This window comes from Talpa occidentalis, unplaced genomic scaffold (genome assembly GCF_014898055.3).
Source record: "Talpa occidentalis isolate TD23 unplaced genomic scaffold, MPIMG_talOcc4v2.1 talOcc4.7, whole genome shotgun sequence".
Classification (NCBI taxonomy): domain Eukaryota; kingdom Metazoa; phylum Chordata; class Mammalia; order Eulipotyphla; family Talpidae; genus Talpa; species Talpa occidentalis.
Window position 1 is genome coordinate 3322359 of NW_023605083.1, and position 14449 is coordinate 3336807.

The following is a 14449-nucleotide window of genomic DNA, read 5'->3' on the forward strand; positions in this document are numbered from 1 at the left end:
GGGGGAGACGCCTTTCCAAACTGTAAGGACAAATCTTCGCCACTCTTACACCTGAGGGGCCCTGGCTGCACCTAAGCGGCAGCACACACTAAGCCTGACAAGGACTTTGTTGTCTACCCCTGCCTTCAAAACACGTGCTGCTATGCAGTACCAGGTCAGGGGGCTGTTTCCTTAGGAGGTCCCTGGGGAATGCAAGGGGCAAGAAACGAAGCTATGCAAGCTGACGCTCTGCACCTCAGTCACCCTCTGCCGTGGAGAGAGAGACACACACACGCACGCACGCACGCACGCATGCACGCACGCACGCACTGGGTCTGGCTTGAGTCGCATCAATGTGCAGCCACTCAGTGTAGATTAGTATCATCACAACAACTTAATCACCCTTCAAGTGGAAATGTGCTACCAGAAGCTAAAAGCACCCGGTAGAGCAGACAGCCCTGCAACGCAGAAGAGGGCGCACGTGTCAGCGCCGCCGCGAGGAGACCACGCCGCTACTTACTGATGGTGATTTCCACTTGGTTAGTGTAATCAATGGCCACACCCATGGGCAAGGAATCATCGTTCTTGTCTGTCACAGGCAGCTCAGCTCGACTAGAATCCTCTAGTAGCCAAGACTCCCAATTAATCTGGAAAAAGAAGAAAATGCCACGGAGGTTAGAAAACTGCATTGCGTCATCCTAGTGCTATTCAAACAGGAGAAGGAAAGACAACGCTCCTGGAGTAGAGCTACGTGCTGGCTGAGACTCTGACATATGGGATGACGACCTCAAATCCATGAGTACCCTGGCAAGTGAGGGGTTAGTTTCTAGGCCAACCAAGCCCCTGCTTCGAGTACACACTCAGACAGCGAGCACCCTCAGTGCCCTCACGCAGCGAGGCAGCTCCTGAACACGGCAGGCAGATCCAGTGACACCCATCCCTGCACCTGGGGCTGGGGCCAGGGCTCTGCTGTCTCTACCGCGCTCCTGACAGGGTGGCATATAAGTTGGCCAATGTCCTGTGCTCACTCTCCCAAAGAGATGGGGGGGACTGGAGTCTTGTCTTGCCCCATAACTGGTGTCAGTTCCCAATATACTGGTCATCCAGCCTGTCCCTGGATACCCTGAGAAAACCACTAAGTCTAACAAACTCTCCCTTTGCTTAAGTCTGCTTGACTGGACTCTGTTCCTTCCAACAACTGATTCCTGACTTTTAAAAATCACTAACACTTTGTGTAACTTTCAGTGTTGCCAAAACTGGGCAGGATGAGTTAAAGGGAACGGTGCTCAGGAAGTGACAGGACAGCTGATCGCTGCTGAGGAAGGGCAGTGGCCTTACTCTGTGGCTCGGCTGTTCTTTAGTATGGAACCAAAACTGATTTCAACTTTGAAACCAATCTAATGACAAAACAAAGACCCCGGCAGTCACTAGAGAACAGAATACAAATACCATCAACTTTGATTTTGTAAAAGACAAGACAGAGACAATAGCTGGAAGGGGGGCTAAGGCACAGATGGGGGTACCAAGAAAATCCTCTCAAAAAGTGGAAAATGGAGATACTGGACATAGTGAAACCATGAGAAATAAAAATTGTTAAAGTTACAAAGGTAACAGCGAAGACAGTACACAGTGAAGACAGTAAACAGCGCTACAATCCATGAGAGGAAGGAGGGGATCTAAAGGCCCTGTGTGAGCTGAATCCTCACCTGCCATAATGGTCCTTAGGGCCTAAATTTAATAATCAGCAAGTAATGGTAAAGCAGATTATCATCTAGGGAGAAAAATGGAACTGTTACAAGCTTACAAGTTAAAAACAGTCCCTTCTATAGAACAGGACTGCGTAAGGTCAGGCTGGCAGGGGTGACTGTTTCAGTTTTTTTTTTAAAGATTTATCTATTTATGCATATAAGAACTGGGGTGTGAGCCAGAGGTGTGGGGGGGTGAAAGGATTCACCAGAGACAGAGCAGGGAGCAGAACAGGCAGACTGACTGAAATACACTGCTGAGGGGAGCAGCGAGCGAGACAGGAGAGGTCTGCTGCACCATGTGGGCAGCTCCCTGGCTGGGGATCAAATTTGTGCTGCAGTGGCTGCCGACAGCTTCATAGTGCTGAGACTTAACCCCTTGTGCCACCAGGGAGGCCCCCTGAATATTTTCATTTCTAGACCCTTTTGTACTATCTAACTTTAATCTTATCCATAAATTATTTAGGGTATTAGGGCACTGCTACTGAAATCAACTTAAGAGCAGCAACAGACGGCTGAGCTCTGGCCTATGACCTCACGATGGGCCCTCAGAGAACAGGAGGGATTCTTATTGACTGCTCAACCTGACATGTTTTTGCAAGGCAAGACTGAAACCGTTTGGCTCTATGCTCTCTGCCACTTATGCTCTGCTCTCATCCAGAAACTCGTTAAGAGGTATGTGACTGCAGCAACAGCCACACAGTTTACTCCTTTCTAAAGTCTTTCTCAGGAAAGTATCCCACAGAAGCCACAAAAGAGAGAGGTTTACCTGGTCACTCTGCCGAGCAAGGATACTAACTTCTGTCGAAGCTGCAGATGCGGCCAGCACTAAGTCCCTTCAAAAAATAAAACCAGAACACCATCAGATGCAAAGGATGACAGTTCTGACTGCAACTGCAACACCTGCAACACCATGTCTGAGAGGATTTCCTCACGAGGTCAAGGAGGGAGGTAAGGTGTTCCATATAGTTGAAAAAGGAAGATTTTAGATGTCGAGAATGGCTACCCACCTACTTAAGACAAAGAAATGACATAAGAGAATCAAGCCAGAATTCCCAGTAAGCACAGCCCCTGGAAAGAGAGTACCCAGCCAGAGGAACAGAAGCTTTGCTTCAGGTGGTTGAAGGAAACTTTTAACATATTCCTTAAATATCAGTATTTTCATTAAATCATCACTGGGGTTATTAAGAAAACGAATTTGAAAGATGACAATGTACTGGATCTACATTATTCAGGAAGGGGAATGGGCATGGGGTATCATCCAGCATGCACTGAGGATGTGTTCAGGGCATTGCCAGACTATTTTCCTTCCTTACGGAAAAAGAACTTCAAAATGGGAACGCAGAGGCCGAGGGCTGGGCGAGAGGCAGGCAGGACCCCCGGGGGCCGGCTCACCATTCCTCGACATAGCGGAGGTAGTAGTGGTGCTGCCGCTCACTGCAGCTGCTGTAGCAGGGCTCCATGAAGTTCACAAACATCTCCCGGTGCTTGTCTTCTTTTTTCTATAATGAGCAGAATGAGGAAAAAAGAACATGATGTGTGATTTTTTTTCTTTAAACCTACGCAGTTAAGGTTCTTAAAAGACAAAACCAATTAAGTTTTATGGAAAAATTCAGTCAAAACCTGTGCCCCAATGCAGAGACAGGCCAGAGAGGCAGTGCTGATGGGGCGGGCTCGGGCACGCTGACAGGTGGGTGCGCCTGCCAGGCACTTTCCGGCGGTGGGCGAGCACAGACGGCCATAGGACTTCTCTGACAGTCTATTCAACTTACTGTTGTTAGAATTCAGACCTACTATGCTTACTTCAAAGCTTTTTTAAGCATGATGCCAAACGACACCCGTAACACTTCTAGCCCAGTACATCGAACACATGTAGCTAATAAATGCTCACGCCAGTGTTATCCCTGGGAATAAAAAAATCTTAGTACCTTGAAATAAGGCAGCTCAAGAGAAACCCAAAGCGATATTTAACAAGGCACATCTGTCACACATCAGCCTGGCAAATGTTAAAGCCACTGCACAGTGACACGAGTTGGCAGCTGGTGGCCCCACTGGTGGTAGGCGTATAAACTGGTACAGCATTTCTTAAAAATAACTTTGGCAGCGTTTTCAAGGCTTATCCAAAAAAGCGGATGCCTCCTGGTCTAGCAATTTCATTTCTAGGTTTTTATCCTAAAAAATAAACAGAATCACACCAAGTGCACATAAAAGTATGTATTACAACATTCCTTAAAACAGGGAAAACGAACAATCCGGGCATCAACAGCCGAGGGTGAGCTAAATAAACTGCTGATCTGTCCAAAGCAGATCAGATTTACAGATTTACTGACATAGAAAAAGACGTTCAATTTACTACTAAATAGAACAAGGTCACAAAACAAGACTAGCACAAACCCTATGCTATATAGTTAGACAGTTATATATTATAAAAATCTAGAAATTCAAATTTATATCCCAAAACATCAACAGTTATTTGAGAATGGCAGAACTGAATACAATTAAAAAAAAAAAAAAAAAGATTTATGTACTTTTGCATAGAAGAACTGGGGTGCAGGCCAGAGTGTGTGCGTGAGAGGATTCACCAGCAACAAAGTGGGGAGCAACACAGGTGGATTGACTGAAACACACCGCTGAGGAAAGCAGCGGAAAGACAGGCGAGGTCTGCTGTGCTATGTGGGTCAGCTCCCTGGCTGGGGATCAAACTCAGGCCACCTGGTGACAGCACTGAGACTTAACCCGTAGGCCCCCAGGGAGGCCCTCTACAAGTATTTAAAAAAGTTATTTAAATTGATGTTTTGTGGGATTTTAGGTCTTTCAGCTAACAGGTGTTTTCACATGTTCTTCTTGGGCTTTTAAAGCGTATACTGATCTGCGGCTTATGCTCTAACTCTTGTTCTTTTTAACACCACTGGCATTTGGTGGTGACCCGTGCATCTCATTATTACTGCCCCCCTCTCCGAACGGATCACTCCCCACTCATTCCCTTCTCTGCCCCAGTGGCTCCTCCTCAGTCCTCTTGACCATCTCATCTATTGAGCAGCACCCCACTTTTCCTCCATCCCTTGCCCTGCCCCAGTTTCTCCCATCACCCTCAGCACGCCTGGTGCTGCACATACTTATTTCAGCACACCCAGTGGGTGTGCGCTCCATGTGCCACAGAAGCCGAGGCTGCTGCTGTCGTCACTGCTGTATTTTCAGCTTTTAAACAGTGCCTGGCACATCACAGGCCTACAACTAGTACCAATGAATAACTAACTAACTGAAAAAGCCAAGATACTTCCAAGCTATTGTAAAAATAAAGGTTACTATCTCTCAAGATTCAGTCTCCCTGTGAGAGCGAGAATCAGCTTTGACACAGGCCCGGGCCCTCCGTGCAGCGCTGGTCTCTCCCGGGAGCTGCTGCATGACCACAGAAAGGAAACTGAAGCCTAAAAGCCTCCGCTTTTATCACAGTAAATTCTTTGCTGAACATATAATTCACCCTTTTGAACAATCAGGCAGTGTTTGGCATACTCAGTGCTCAGCAGGAACCTGGCGTGATTCTCAAGAACAAGCACTCGCTCCTGCACGTACCGGGAGCAGGGCCATGACCACATCCGGAGACGTTTCCAGGGTGCCGTCCGCGGCGGCGTACACGATGGTGAAGACGTAGGTGCCGATCCACAGCACATCCAGAACTGAAAAACACAGGCCCCGGTAAAGCATCTTCCGTCTGGAACAGCCCCTGTGAGTTGTAAATGTCACACCCCACCGGCAGGACGCTGCTGCACCACCGCATGCTACGCTCAGGACAGACCACGGCTTTACTAAGGGCCCAATTCCACTGACTGACTATAGCACAGGCTCGAGAAGTCCAATTCATCCCAAAGTGGTATTTTTCTCATGGATTATATCCCATGATACAATGGATAAAGTGATAAAGTTACAGTGATAAAGAATTCTAAACAAAAAATCAGGATCCATCTAGTGTCATTCAGCGGGAGAGGCAGGTATCCTCCAGTGATCACGGTTATTGCACTGAGCTGAGATGACAGGAGTGTCACACAGGAGGTACCAACACGCCCCTGCGTAGCCAAGGAGCATATCACATGGTCTGAAACTTCTATACAGAGCACACCTCTTTGGAGATCAGCCCAGGAAGAAAAGCAAATGCGTTACGTTACCTCTGACAGGATGATCTGACTCATAAAATGGTGGGCAAGGAATGACTTTTTTTTCCTGCAAAGTCTGAAAGAGATTTGGAAAATTAGTGTCAGGTGAAACAATTCCCAAATGAACAAAACTCTGTCAGATTCATTTACGTTCCCCCTGAAAGCCACCTGTGTCTGATCTCCCCAACGAGGAGAGTGCACACAGACAAGAGTGGTTGCCCACTTAGAGGACTGGACCCCACAGAAGTCACCTCACATGGTGTCTGGACGTAGGTAGGGAGGATGCCCAGCACAACAGCCCTGGCAGCAGCAACGCCACTGACCGGGTCAGCGCATTACCACCCACACACAGGACACTGGGCCACCATTCAGAAGAATGAGGCAGCTCCGCATGTAACATGCTGGGAGAAAGATCCCGAAAGACTACCATGTTCTTGTTTTTCATAAAGGCAAACTGCAAGCCAGTAAAACTAAACCCACTGTATTATTTTTTTGATAGGCTAATGCTCTAAAAGAGAATAAATCAAATTTCACACAAGTTTTTACTAATAACAACTTTTTCTAATAACAAATTAGAAACTAAACCTTAATCTGAAGCCATGGCCACACAGCACCACCCTGCACCCGAGAACAGTGTCTCACAGAGGGACACATGACGACACACCCCAGCACTGCCGGTGGTGGCCCCTGCACATTCGGGCTCTGCCGATATATGTTGAGGGGTATGGTGAGTAATCTCTCGGGAGCACCACAGGGAGAGGGGGAGGGCAGACATGTAACAACAGGAGGGCCCTTTGCTCTGCTGCCTACAGTTAGAGAATCTCCCCTTTAAGAGGACTCAGGGAGGGCAGCCAGGGCTTCAGAGGAGTTCATGTTATAGTAGCACTACTCCCACTCCTATCCCTTAAGCTGTATCTCACGGAATGGGTTGAGAATATAAAGTTGGGTGTGCAAAGTTTGACTACATTTTATTTAAAAAGCAAAATGAAAGTAATGCACCCACACACGGACTACAGGTTTCACCAGCACCTGAAAGTGGCACGTTTCTGGCAGGTAGGATTTGGTAGACTATTTGGGGGATATGAGAACGTGCAAAAAGTTTTCCATATTAGTCAGTGGTAATAACACTCCCAGTACCAGAAATCAACCTACCAAATTATACCAACAGGAACACTCTACTCTGACACAGTGGGGGAAACATTTATTGGTATCAGCATTCAGAAAGGTCTGGAAAGCTACCACTAAACAGAATGCAGTCATCCTCTGAGAGGATGACTATGGGATTGAAGGGAAAAGTTCCGCTCTTTCTTTGGGTACTGATGAATTTGTGCAAAAAACATACACTGCTTCTCAAGAGAAAAAATACACAGACGTTGGCAAATCACCCCCACAACAGTGTTTAACTTCAGCAAGGAACATTCTGAAGTCCAAGGCAAGACTTACAGGCAGATACTGGACCACAGTTCCATTCTGTTTCCCCACTGCCAGCTGCTTTCCTTTGGGGCTCCAGCACACTGCACAAAGAAGAAAGGCTACCCATTAAAACTGGAGCAAACCCATGAGGTCTGTCATAAGACAGTTACGCAAGCACCACTTCTTGTTGTCACGGACAATGTAAGATCATGCTTACTTGGGAAAGTAAAACAAAGAAAAATCATTTGGCTGCTACAAGTCAATTATGATTTATCATTAGGATACTAAATTGACAATTAAAAATGCTTTTTCAATGGCATATTGCCCAAAATGCTGGAAAGAACAGAAAACTATCATCTGAGGTAAGACGGGAATAAATTAGGTTTTCAAATATCAAGAAATTATTCTTGCTACTCATTTCTAATGCTTCCCCCTCGGGTACAACTGACTTGCAGAGGAACATCCATTCCGATCTAGAAAGCACTGTTCTCAAAAACAGTTCTAAACCAGGGGTCTCGGTGGTGGTGCAAGGGGTTAAGCACCGCACTATGAAGCTATCTGCAGCCTCTGCAGCACGAGTTCGATCCCCGGCCGGCCAGGGAGCAACCCACGTGGCGCAGCAGACCTCTCCTGTCTCGCCCGCCGCTCCCCTCAGCAGTGTATTTCAGTCCGTCTGCCTGTTCTGTTCCCCACTCTGTCCCTGGTGAATCCTCTCACCCCCCTCATCTCTGGCCTGTACCCCAGCTCTTATATGCATAAATAAATACATCTTTAAAAAAAGAAAAAAGTTCTAAACCAGCTGTACCAAAATATTTCTTTCTCCAGAAAACCTAAGCATAGTCAAATCACGTGGATGATTTGGCTTCAAGGACACAAACCGTGGAAATAGAGAATGCTTGCTCCACTTCTACCAAGCAACAACAAATACAGCAAAAAGCCCACTCATTTTCATTTCCAAAAATTAATTTTTAACTAGATTACCATTACTGTATGTCATAGAGTGAGGCCTTTATTACCCACCAGACGTCACTGCTACTGTGGAAGGAAGAGTTGCACACACTTTCACTGTTTCTGTGACTTGCAGGACAGCGATGCTGCCATCGGCCAGACACACCGCCACCATGGAGGGGACTGTGGGGTTCCACTTCATATCAATCACCATGCCTCCTGCATCTTTCAAAAGCTTATGATAGGCAAATGGGCGCTTCTGCTGTTTAGCCTTTTAGAACAAATGCCCAGAAGCAAAAACAAATTAATAAATTAATAACAGAGGGAGACATTTAACAGTCTAAGAAAATTATTGAATATGCACGTTTTCTCAACTTGCAATTCACTTTTCTCCATAACCATGAAAAAAGATTTAGCTCTACCCAACCAAGGACTTGCTACAGATGATTCAACACGCTGTGAAGGTGTGATCAGTTACCGCAGCACCGCGGGGGCTCCCGCAGTAGAATCCATGGGTGCGGGGCCGGCCAACTAGGAGCAGAGGCTAAACTGAAATCCTGGCTCTGCTTAACAGTGCTGGGCCCCTGGGCACTAACTTACTCTTGGGGCCCATCTCGCTAGCCACAAAAGGAGGACAGTAAACTCTACTATGAGGATCCAGCTGCCATGAGCAAGGACAGACGGGTAAAGCACAGCACAGGGCTGGCACCCAGTCAGTACCAATACTCAATACTGCTGGCTATTGTGGTTACTAAAATGCTTGAAATATATGACACAGCACGAGGAGGCCATAGCCCAGGTCAGAGGAATTCTGACACTGATGGACACATCATCCAAGGCTCTCTTGACTCTGCCTCATGTGTAAATAAGGGATAACACCTTAGGTGGCATTATGAGATAATTTCTTCAAGTCCCTTCTATCTCAAAGGTCTAGAAAAAGACTTCTAAAGTCAACCAAGAACTTCAAGGTTGTGATTCAAAACCAGGAAATCTCCTTCAGTTTCCATGTCAACACTCAATTGCCAAGAGCTTACCTCGTTTGAAAATGTGCGGACATCAAAGAAAGCGATAATGGAACCATATTCGCTGGACATCATGCACGCAGACAGGGTTAGGTTATCACAGCTCAGGGCCAGGTGATGTATGGGGAATTTCATAGGGACTAACAAGCTTTGCACTTTATCAACTACAGAAAATGAAAAAAGATAAAGCAGAAAATGAGCCACAACCCCTTTATCCAGAACATAAAACCATTTTGCATCTAAATAAACACCCGGGCCTCCCCCTGGTGGCCTGGGGGCTAAGTCTCAGTGCTATTACAGATGCAGCCTGAGTTCGATCCCTGGCCAGGGAGCAACCCACATGGCACAGCAGACCTCTCCTGTCTCCCTGCTGCTCCCCTCAGCAGTGTATTTTAGTAGACCTGCCTGTTCTGCTCTCCACTGTTTCTGGTGAATCCTCTCAACCCCCTCACCCCCACAACTCTGGCCTACACCCCAGTTCTTTTTTGCATAAATAAATAAAAATAAATCTTTAAAAAGTAAATAAAGATACACACACATCCCTCGGTAACTAATCAAGCATAGAAGTCTATAATGATGCACTAAGTATCCCAGGGACTCTTCTTCATATGACCTGGGGAAACTGTGACTGCTGTTCCTTTTGAAAACAGTAGCCTAGAACTACATTTTTGCAACAATGCTCCAAAGAGTATATAACCTCACTTATTTGGATGACACTGTTGCACCAACTAAAGCTTGTAACAAAACCCTTCTCCAGAGGCAGAACCCAAGTCCAAGTGGGCAAAACAAAAGCATGGCACAGTGGTAAATTCTGCTGTTCTCTGAGCTCAGAGTAACAACTCACTGCAAGAGAAATACAAAGAAGCAAAGAAAATACCTAGAAAGGATTCCAGCGCTCTTCCTGGAAGGTCCTATAGGGATCACCCTTCAGACTAACAACAGTTTTGAGTTTAATATTAGAACGATTTCTTAGGAGAAAACACTACATTAGCACTCCACTCCACGCCTCTCCCTACCATGCAACATAAATCTTTGAACTCTATCAACTGTAAAAACACTAAAAAAAGATAGGCACCTTACCTATCTTATTGGGATCGTCTCCGGGTTTATTCTGAATAAGAAGATTTTTAGTAGGAAAAACTTGCAACCCACTGGCTCCACCAGCAAAGACCAGACCATACTTGTTAGACACGGCAAGCAGACTGGAGCGTTCCTTGGGCAGTTCTTCAGGAGAGTCAAAGATTCTCACTTTCTTCAGTGCTCTAAACTGAAAATCCTGTTGTAAGGGAACAAAACAAAGTCAATGCAAGGAAAACAGTAAGTTCTATCACGTCTGCCATATTCCAACAGAATCACAGTACAACAAATATATATGCTCCCCCCAAAGCAAAGCACTAGGAGGCTAAGTTGTCTTTAAGTTTCCTGTGTATTCTGTGGTGCCTGGCACAGCACTTATTAATACTTGCTGAATAAATGAAAAATGCTTCTTCGCAAAGCTTTCCTTGACTAATCAAGCTCAGAATGATCTTTTCCTTTTCTGAATTCCTAGCTTATGAATAATGAATTTATTTTATTTCTCATAATCTTGTCCTATTTTTAATTATCTCATGACCTAGAGAAGAGCTTAACGAACTGCCTTTCAACATTGTTCATAGTCACTCAACTATACTGTGAGTTCAGACTTCCAGCAGCATTCAACACATAAATAAATATTGAAATGAACACAGAAAATCATCAAATGCCCAAACTGGCTGACCTGCAATGAATGCTAAATAAGACTCCATCATAGAAAAGGGCAAGGAACTATCGATTTCAAATCTTTAAACAGAACTTGATGCTATGAAGACATCAATAAACCACAAATCCAAAACCTTTACCAGGCTACAAGGCCAAGTAGGCCTTAATCTGCTCACCTCTGCAGCCTCTCACAACACCCAGCTTCCCTCTGACAAGTATGCTGCCCAGCCCCACCGAAGCCCAGACATCATTTCTTTCCATTTCTAGGATTAACACCTCAAGGACTTTAAACCTCTTTGGCTTGGGAGCTTCCCTGATCTCATATGAATGTCTGACTCACTTAGCCTTTTTTTTCTTTTTCTTTATTTTATTTATACAATAACCAGGGTACGGGCCAGATGTGTGGGAGGGTGAAAGGACTCACCAGAGACAGAGCGGAAAGCAGAACAGGCAGACTGATGAAATACACTGCTGAGGGGGGCAGAGGGCAAGACAGGAGAGGTCTGCCACGCCATGTGGATTGCTCCTCGGCCAGTGAGGACTGAACCAGCACTGCAGAGTCTGCGGACAGTTCCACAGCGCTGCGCTCAACTGCCTGTGCCACAAGGGAGGCCCTGACTCGCTTAGTCTTAAAACAATAGATTTATAGGCTTTCAAAGGCTATTTACCTCATATAACACAAGAGTTCCACAGGTTTACCAACCACAGTGTTAAATTGTACTATAGTTTACTTTTTTCCTTCAATTCAAAACAAATCTTTAAAGTCAAGGTTCTGGTGAAAAGGAATGTGAATCCACTTTTGCATAAGTTCCAAAAGGGCAAAAATCAAAGACAGTCTTTCTCAGTCTTCATTTGCATACTAGATTGTAATGGTGTTTCATACAGGATCCCTAACACACCCCACATACTCTTTTCCTTTTAGTCAATGTTTAAGACATATTGTCTAAAAGATTAACAGAAATGGGGGCCTCCCCTGGTGGCGCAGTGGTTGAACACTGGGTTGCGAGGCTGCCCACAGCTTCTGCAGCGCCAGTTTGATCCCCGGCCACCAGCGAGGGTCCCACAAAAAAAAATAAATGAATAAAAATAAAAGATTAACAGAAATACTCATTAAGTATTCTGAATACTTAGTATTCGTTAGTACTTAGTTCCAAATGAGTATGGTCACTAGAAATTCACAGCTTTCCAGGTGAGAGCTTACTATGGCTCCATATAAAGACAGAAACATTTCCATTGTTTTTCTGTAATTCTCCTTTAGGTAACCCGATACGCTATCGAAATCTTGGTCACAGGGTGTAATGTTGGTCACAGGCATGAAACAGGCATAGGAGGGCTTCTTTTCTGTCTCAATCAGTAATTCAAATGGAGACTATCATCCTCTGAGTCTGTGATTCCAAAATCTTTTTTTTTGTCATGCCCATCATATCTAAGGATTATGACACACGTGGGTGGCTAAACCCAGCAATTTCCAAGAAGAAACAAAGAATCACTAATATGGTATGGATTACTACTCCCTAAATGCATTTAGGTAATCTATCTGCTGTTCAAATGCCCACAATCTTCCTGCAACTTCCTCCCTTTCAGTTTTGGTTTAAAAGCGGCTTGTTCTCTGGACCTCCATCCTGCCAGAACAATCATCACTGCCCTCTTTAATTTCCTCCTCCAGGGTGACTTTCTGTGTCCTCCCTTTCCAGCTAACTAAAGGCTCAGTAGGGAAAGGTGAACCCTGGCCCCTCGTTTGGCAAGTCTTAATAGTAACATGAAAGAGAAAGAGGACCTTAAAGGGGAGGGGGAAAAAAATCAAAAACCCTTGTTACATGTGACTCTGGGAAGTTACTTTCCGAGCCCCCATGTGAACAACTATTTCACAGGTTGCTGCGATGGTGCCCAGACTGTACGCTCCACTTCTCCAACTGTAACAGGGTGGTCCCCAGGAAAGGGGGAGGTTCCAGGTTCCCTGCCCCACCCAAAAGGAAGGTGGAGCTGAGCAGAGAGAAGAGGCTGCAGAGGAGACTGAGGAAGGAAGGAGCAGGATGGAACCAGAAGGAGCCCTGGAGGAGGCACTTGCAGCCTAGAGACACGTGAAGAAACTGCGCTTGTCTTTTGGTGGTGGACGGGGTGACACAGATGTGGGTGAGACCCGTGGGGAGGTGACCATGGCAGCTTTTATCTTGATGTTGATTTTGCTCTTTTCCTTCCGGGCTTGTCTGGTTGTTTGTAACCCTTTTCTGTGGGTCCCCACTGGAAGATGCCTTAGACTTGTGGCTGGCTTTGGGGCCTAGCTCTGGGCCAATCCCATTTGGATGGAGTTTTACCCACGAGGGGACGGGTCACTTTGGGTGCTTCATTTAGATACTAGATTCTCTGCCTTTCCTGTCTTGTTTCCTAGTTGCATTGAAGTTCCTTCCCATTAAAGCCTCATGTTTTGTGTTGATGCGGCGGATGGCAGAACCCATTTGGAATAGGCAGGCTTGCGGGGTTTGGGCTGCCCCTCTCCCTGCCCTGTAACACGACCACCCCGCGGAGCAGGGGGGGTCACTCGGGTGGGCCGCGCAAGGCCGACAGAGCCGGGGACAGCGCTCCCGGCGGCGCCCGCCGCGCAGTGAGAACCGCAGCGCGGCAAACTGTCCCGGCGGGAGGCGGGGCAGCCGGCGCCCGCGCCTCGCCGCTCAGCGCGCTCCAAGCAACGCCGCGACTAAGGAAGGGAGGAGGCCCCGGCCAGTCTCTGACCTTCATCTCCCGCTCAGGGATCATGGCATCCATCTCGTCTCCCATCGCGCCGCCCTCAGTTGGTCGAAGCAGGCGCCGCCGCCGCCCGTGGCCTGCCCCGCACAGCCCAGGCCGCTCCAAGGCCAACTTCCTTCCCTCCGCACAAACGGCGCGCCGCGAGTGCCGCATTTCCGGCGCGTCCTGTGACGTCACTCGTCTCCTTCCTCGCTGGGTTCCGGGGAGGCTGAGGGACCGCTGTTGTCGCGCGCTACCCCGGCCGCCGCCTTTCATTGGTCCATTCGGGTCTAGTGGGGGCGTGGTCCCGAGGCCGCGCTTGCGCACTGGCGCATCCCGGAACCACGCCCACGTTCGCAGTTGGAGCCGGGTGGGGGGTGCGCGTTGGCCTCGGTCGTGGGCGGGCCCGCCCCGGCGTTGCCCCCTCTTTGTTCCCCACCGGCTGCAAAGGAAGCCGCTGCCGTGGGCGGTTGTTAATGGCTCCCTATTCAGAGACGCGAGGAACTTAACGCATTCCAGGGGCAGCCTTTGAGAGTTTGGAGGGGGCGTGGGCAGGGAAAGCGGCTTAGACGGAGTGGGGCGCCCTCGCCGCGGGACACCCCTCTTCCGCCTGAGCCCAGCCCTGAAAGGGAGTCTGCGGGCACCGGAGACCAACTCTTGGCTATGCACGAGATAATCGTTCCCGGAACGTAGCCTGGAAACTGCGCCAAGACACTTCCACTGTATTTAC

General features: G+C 47.3%; 1 protein-coding gene across 2 annotated transcripts in view; it reads right to left on the bottom strand.

Annotated features, from left to right (window-relative positions):
- The window catches only part of NUP214 (nucleoporin 214), a 90442-nt gene extending 76575 nt beyond the window's left edge, over positions 1-13867 (bottom strand). For both annotated transcript variants that reach the window (XM_037492903.2, XM_037492902.2), the window contains exons 1-10: positions 13726-13867; positions 10339-10534; positions 9271-9422; positions 8309-8507; positions 7319-7389; positions 5888-5951; positions 5298-5401; positions 3120-3226; positions 2494-2560; positions 500-626 (exon numbers count right to left, since the gene is read on the bottom strand). In XM_037492903.2, coding sequence (XP_037348800.1) covers positions 500-626; positions 2494-2560; positions 3120-3226; positions 5298-5401; positions 5888-5951; positions 7319-7389; positions 8309-8507; positions 9271-9422; positions 10339-10534; positions 13726-13770 — 1132 coding nt within the window. In that variant the 5' untranslated portion in view covers positions 13771-13867. The remainder of the gene's footprint in view (positions 1-499; positions 627-2493; positions 2561-3119; positions 3227-5297; positions 5402-5887; positions 5952-7318; positions 7390-8308; positions 8508-9270; positions 9423-10338; positions 10535-13725) is intronic.
- Positions 13868-14449: the final 582 nt, after the last annotated feature.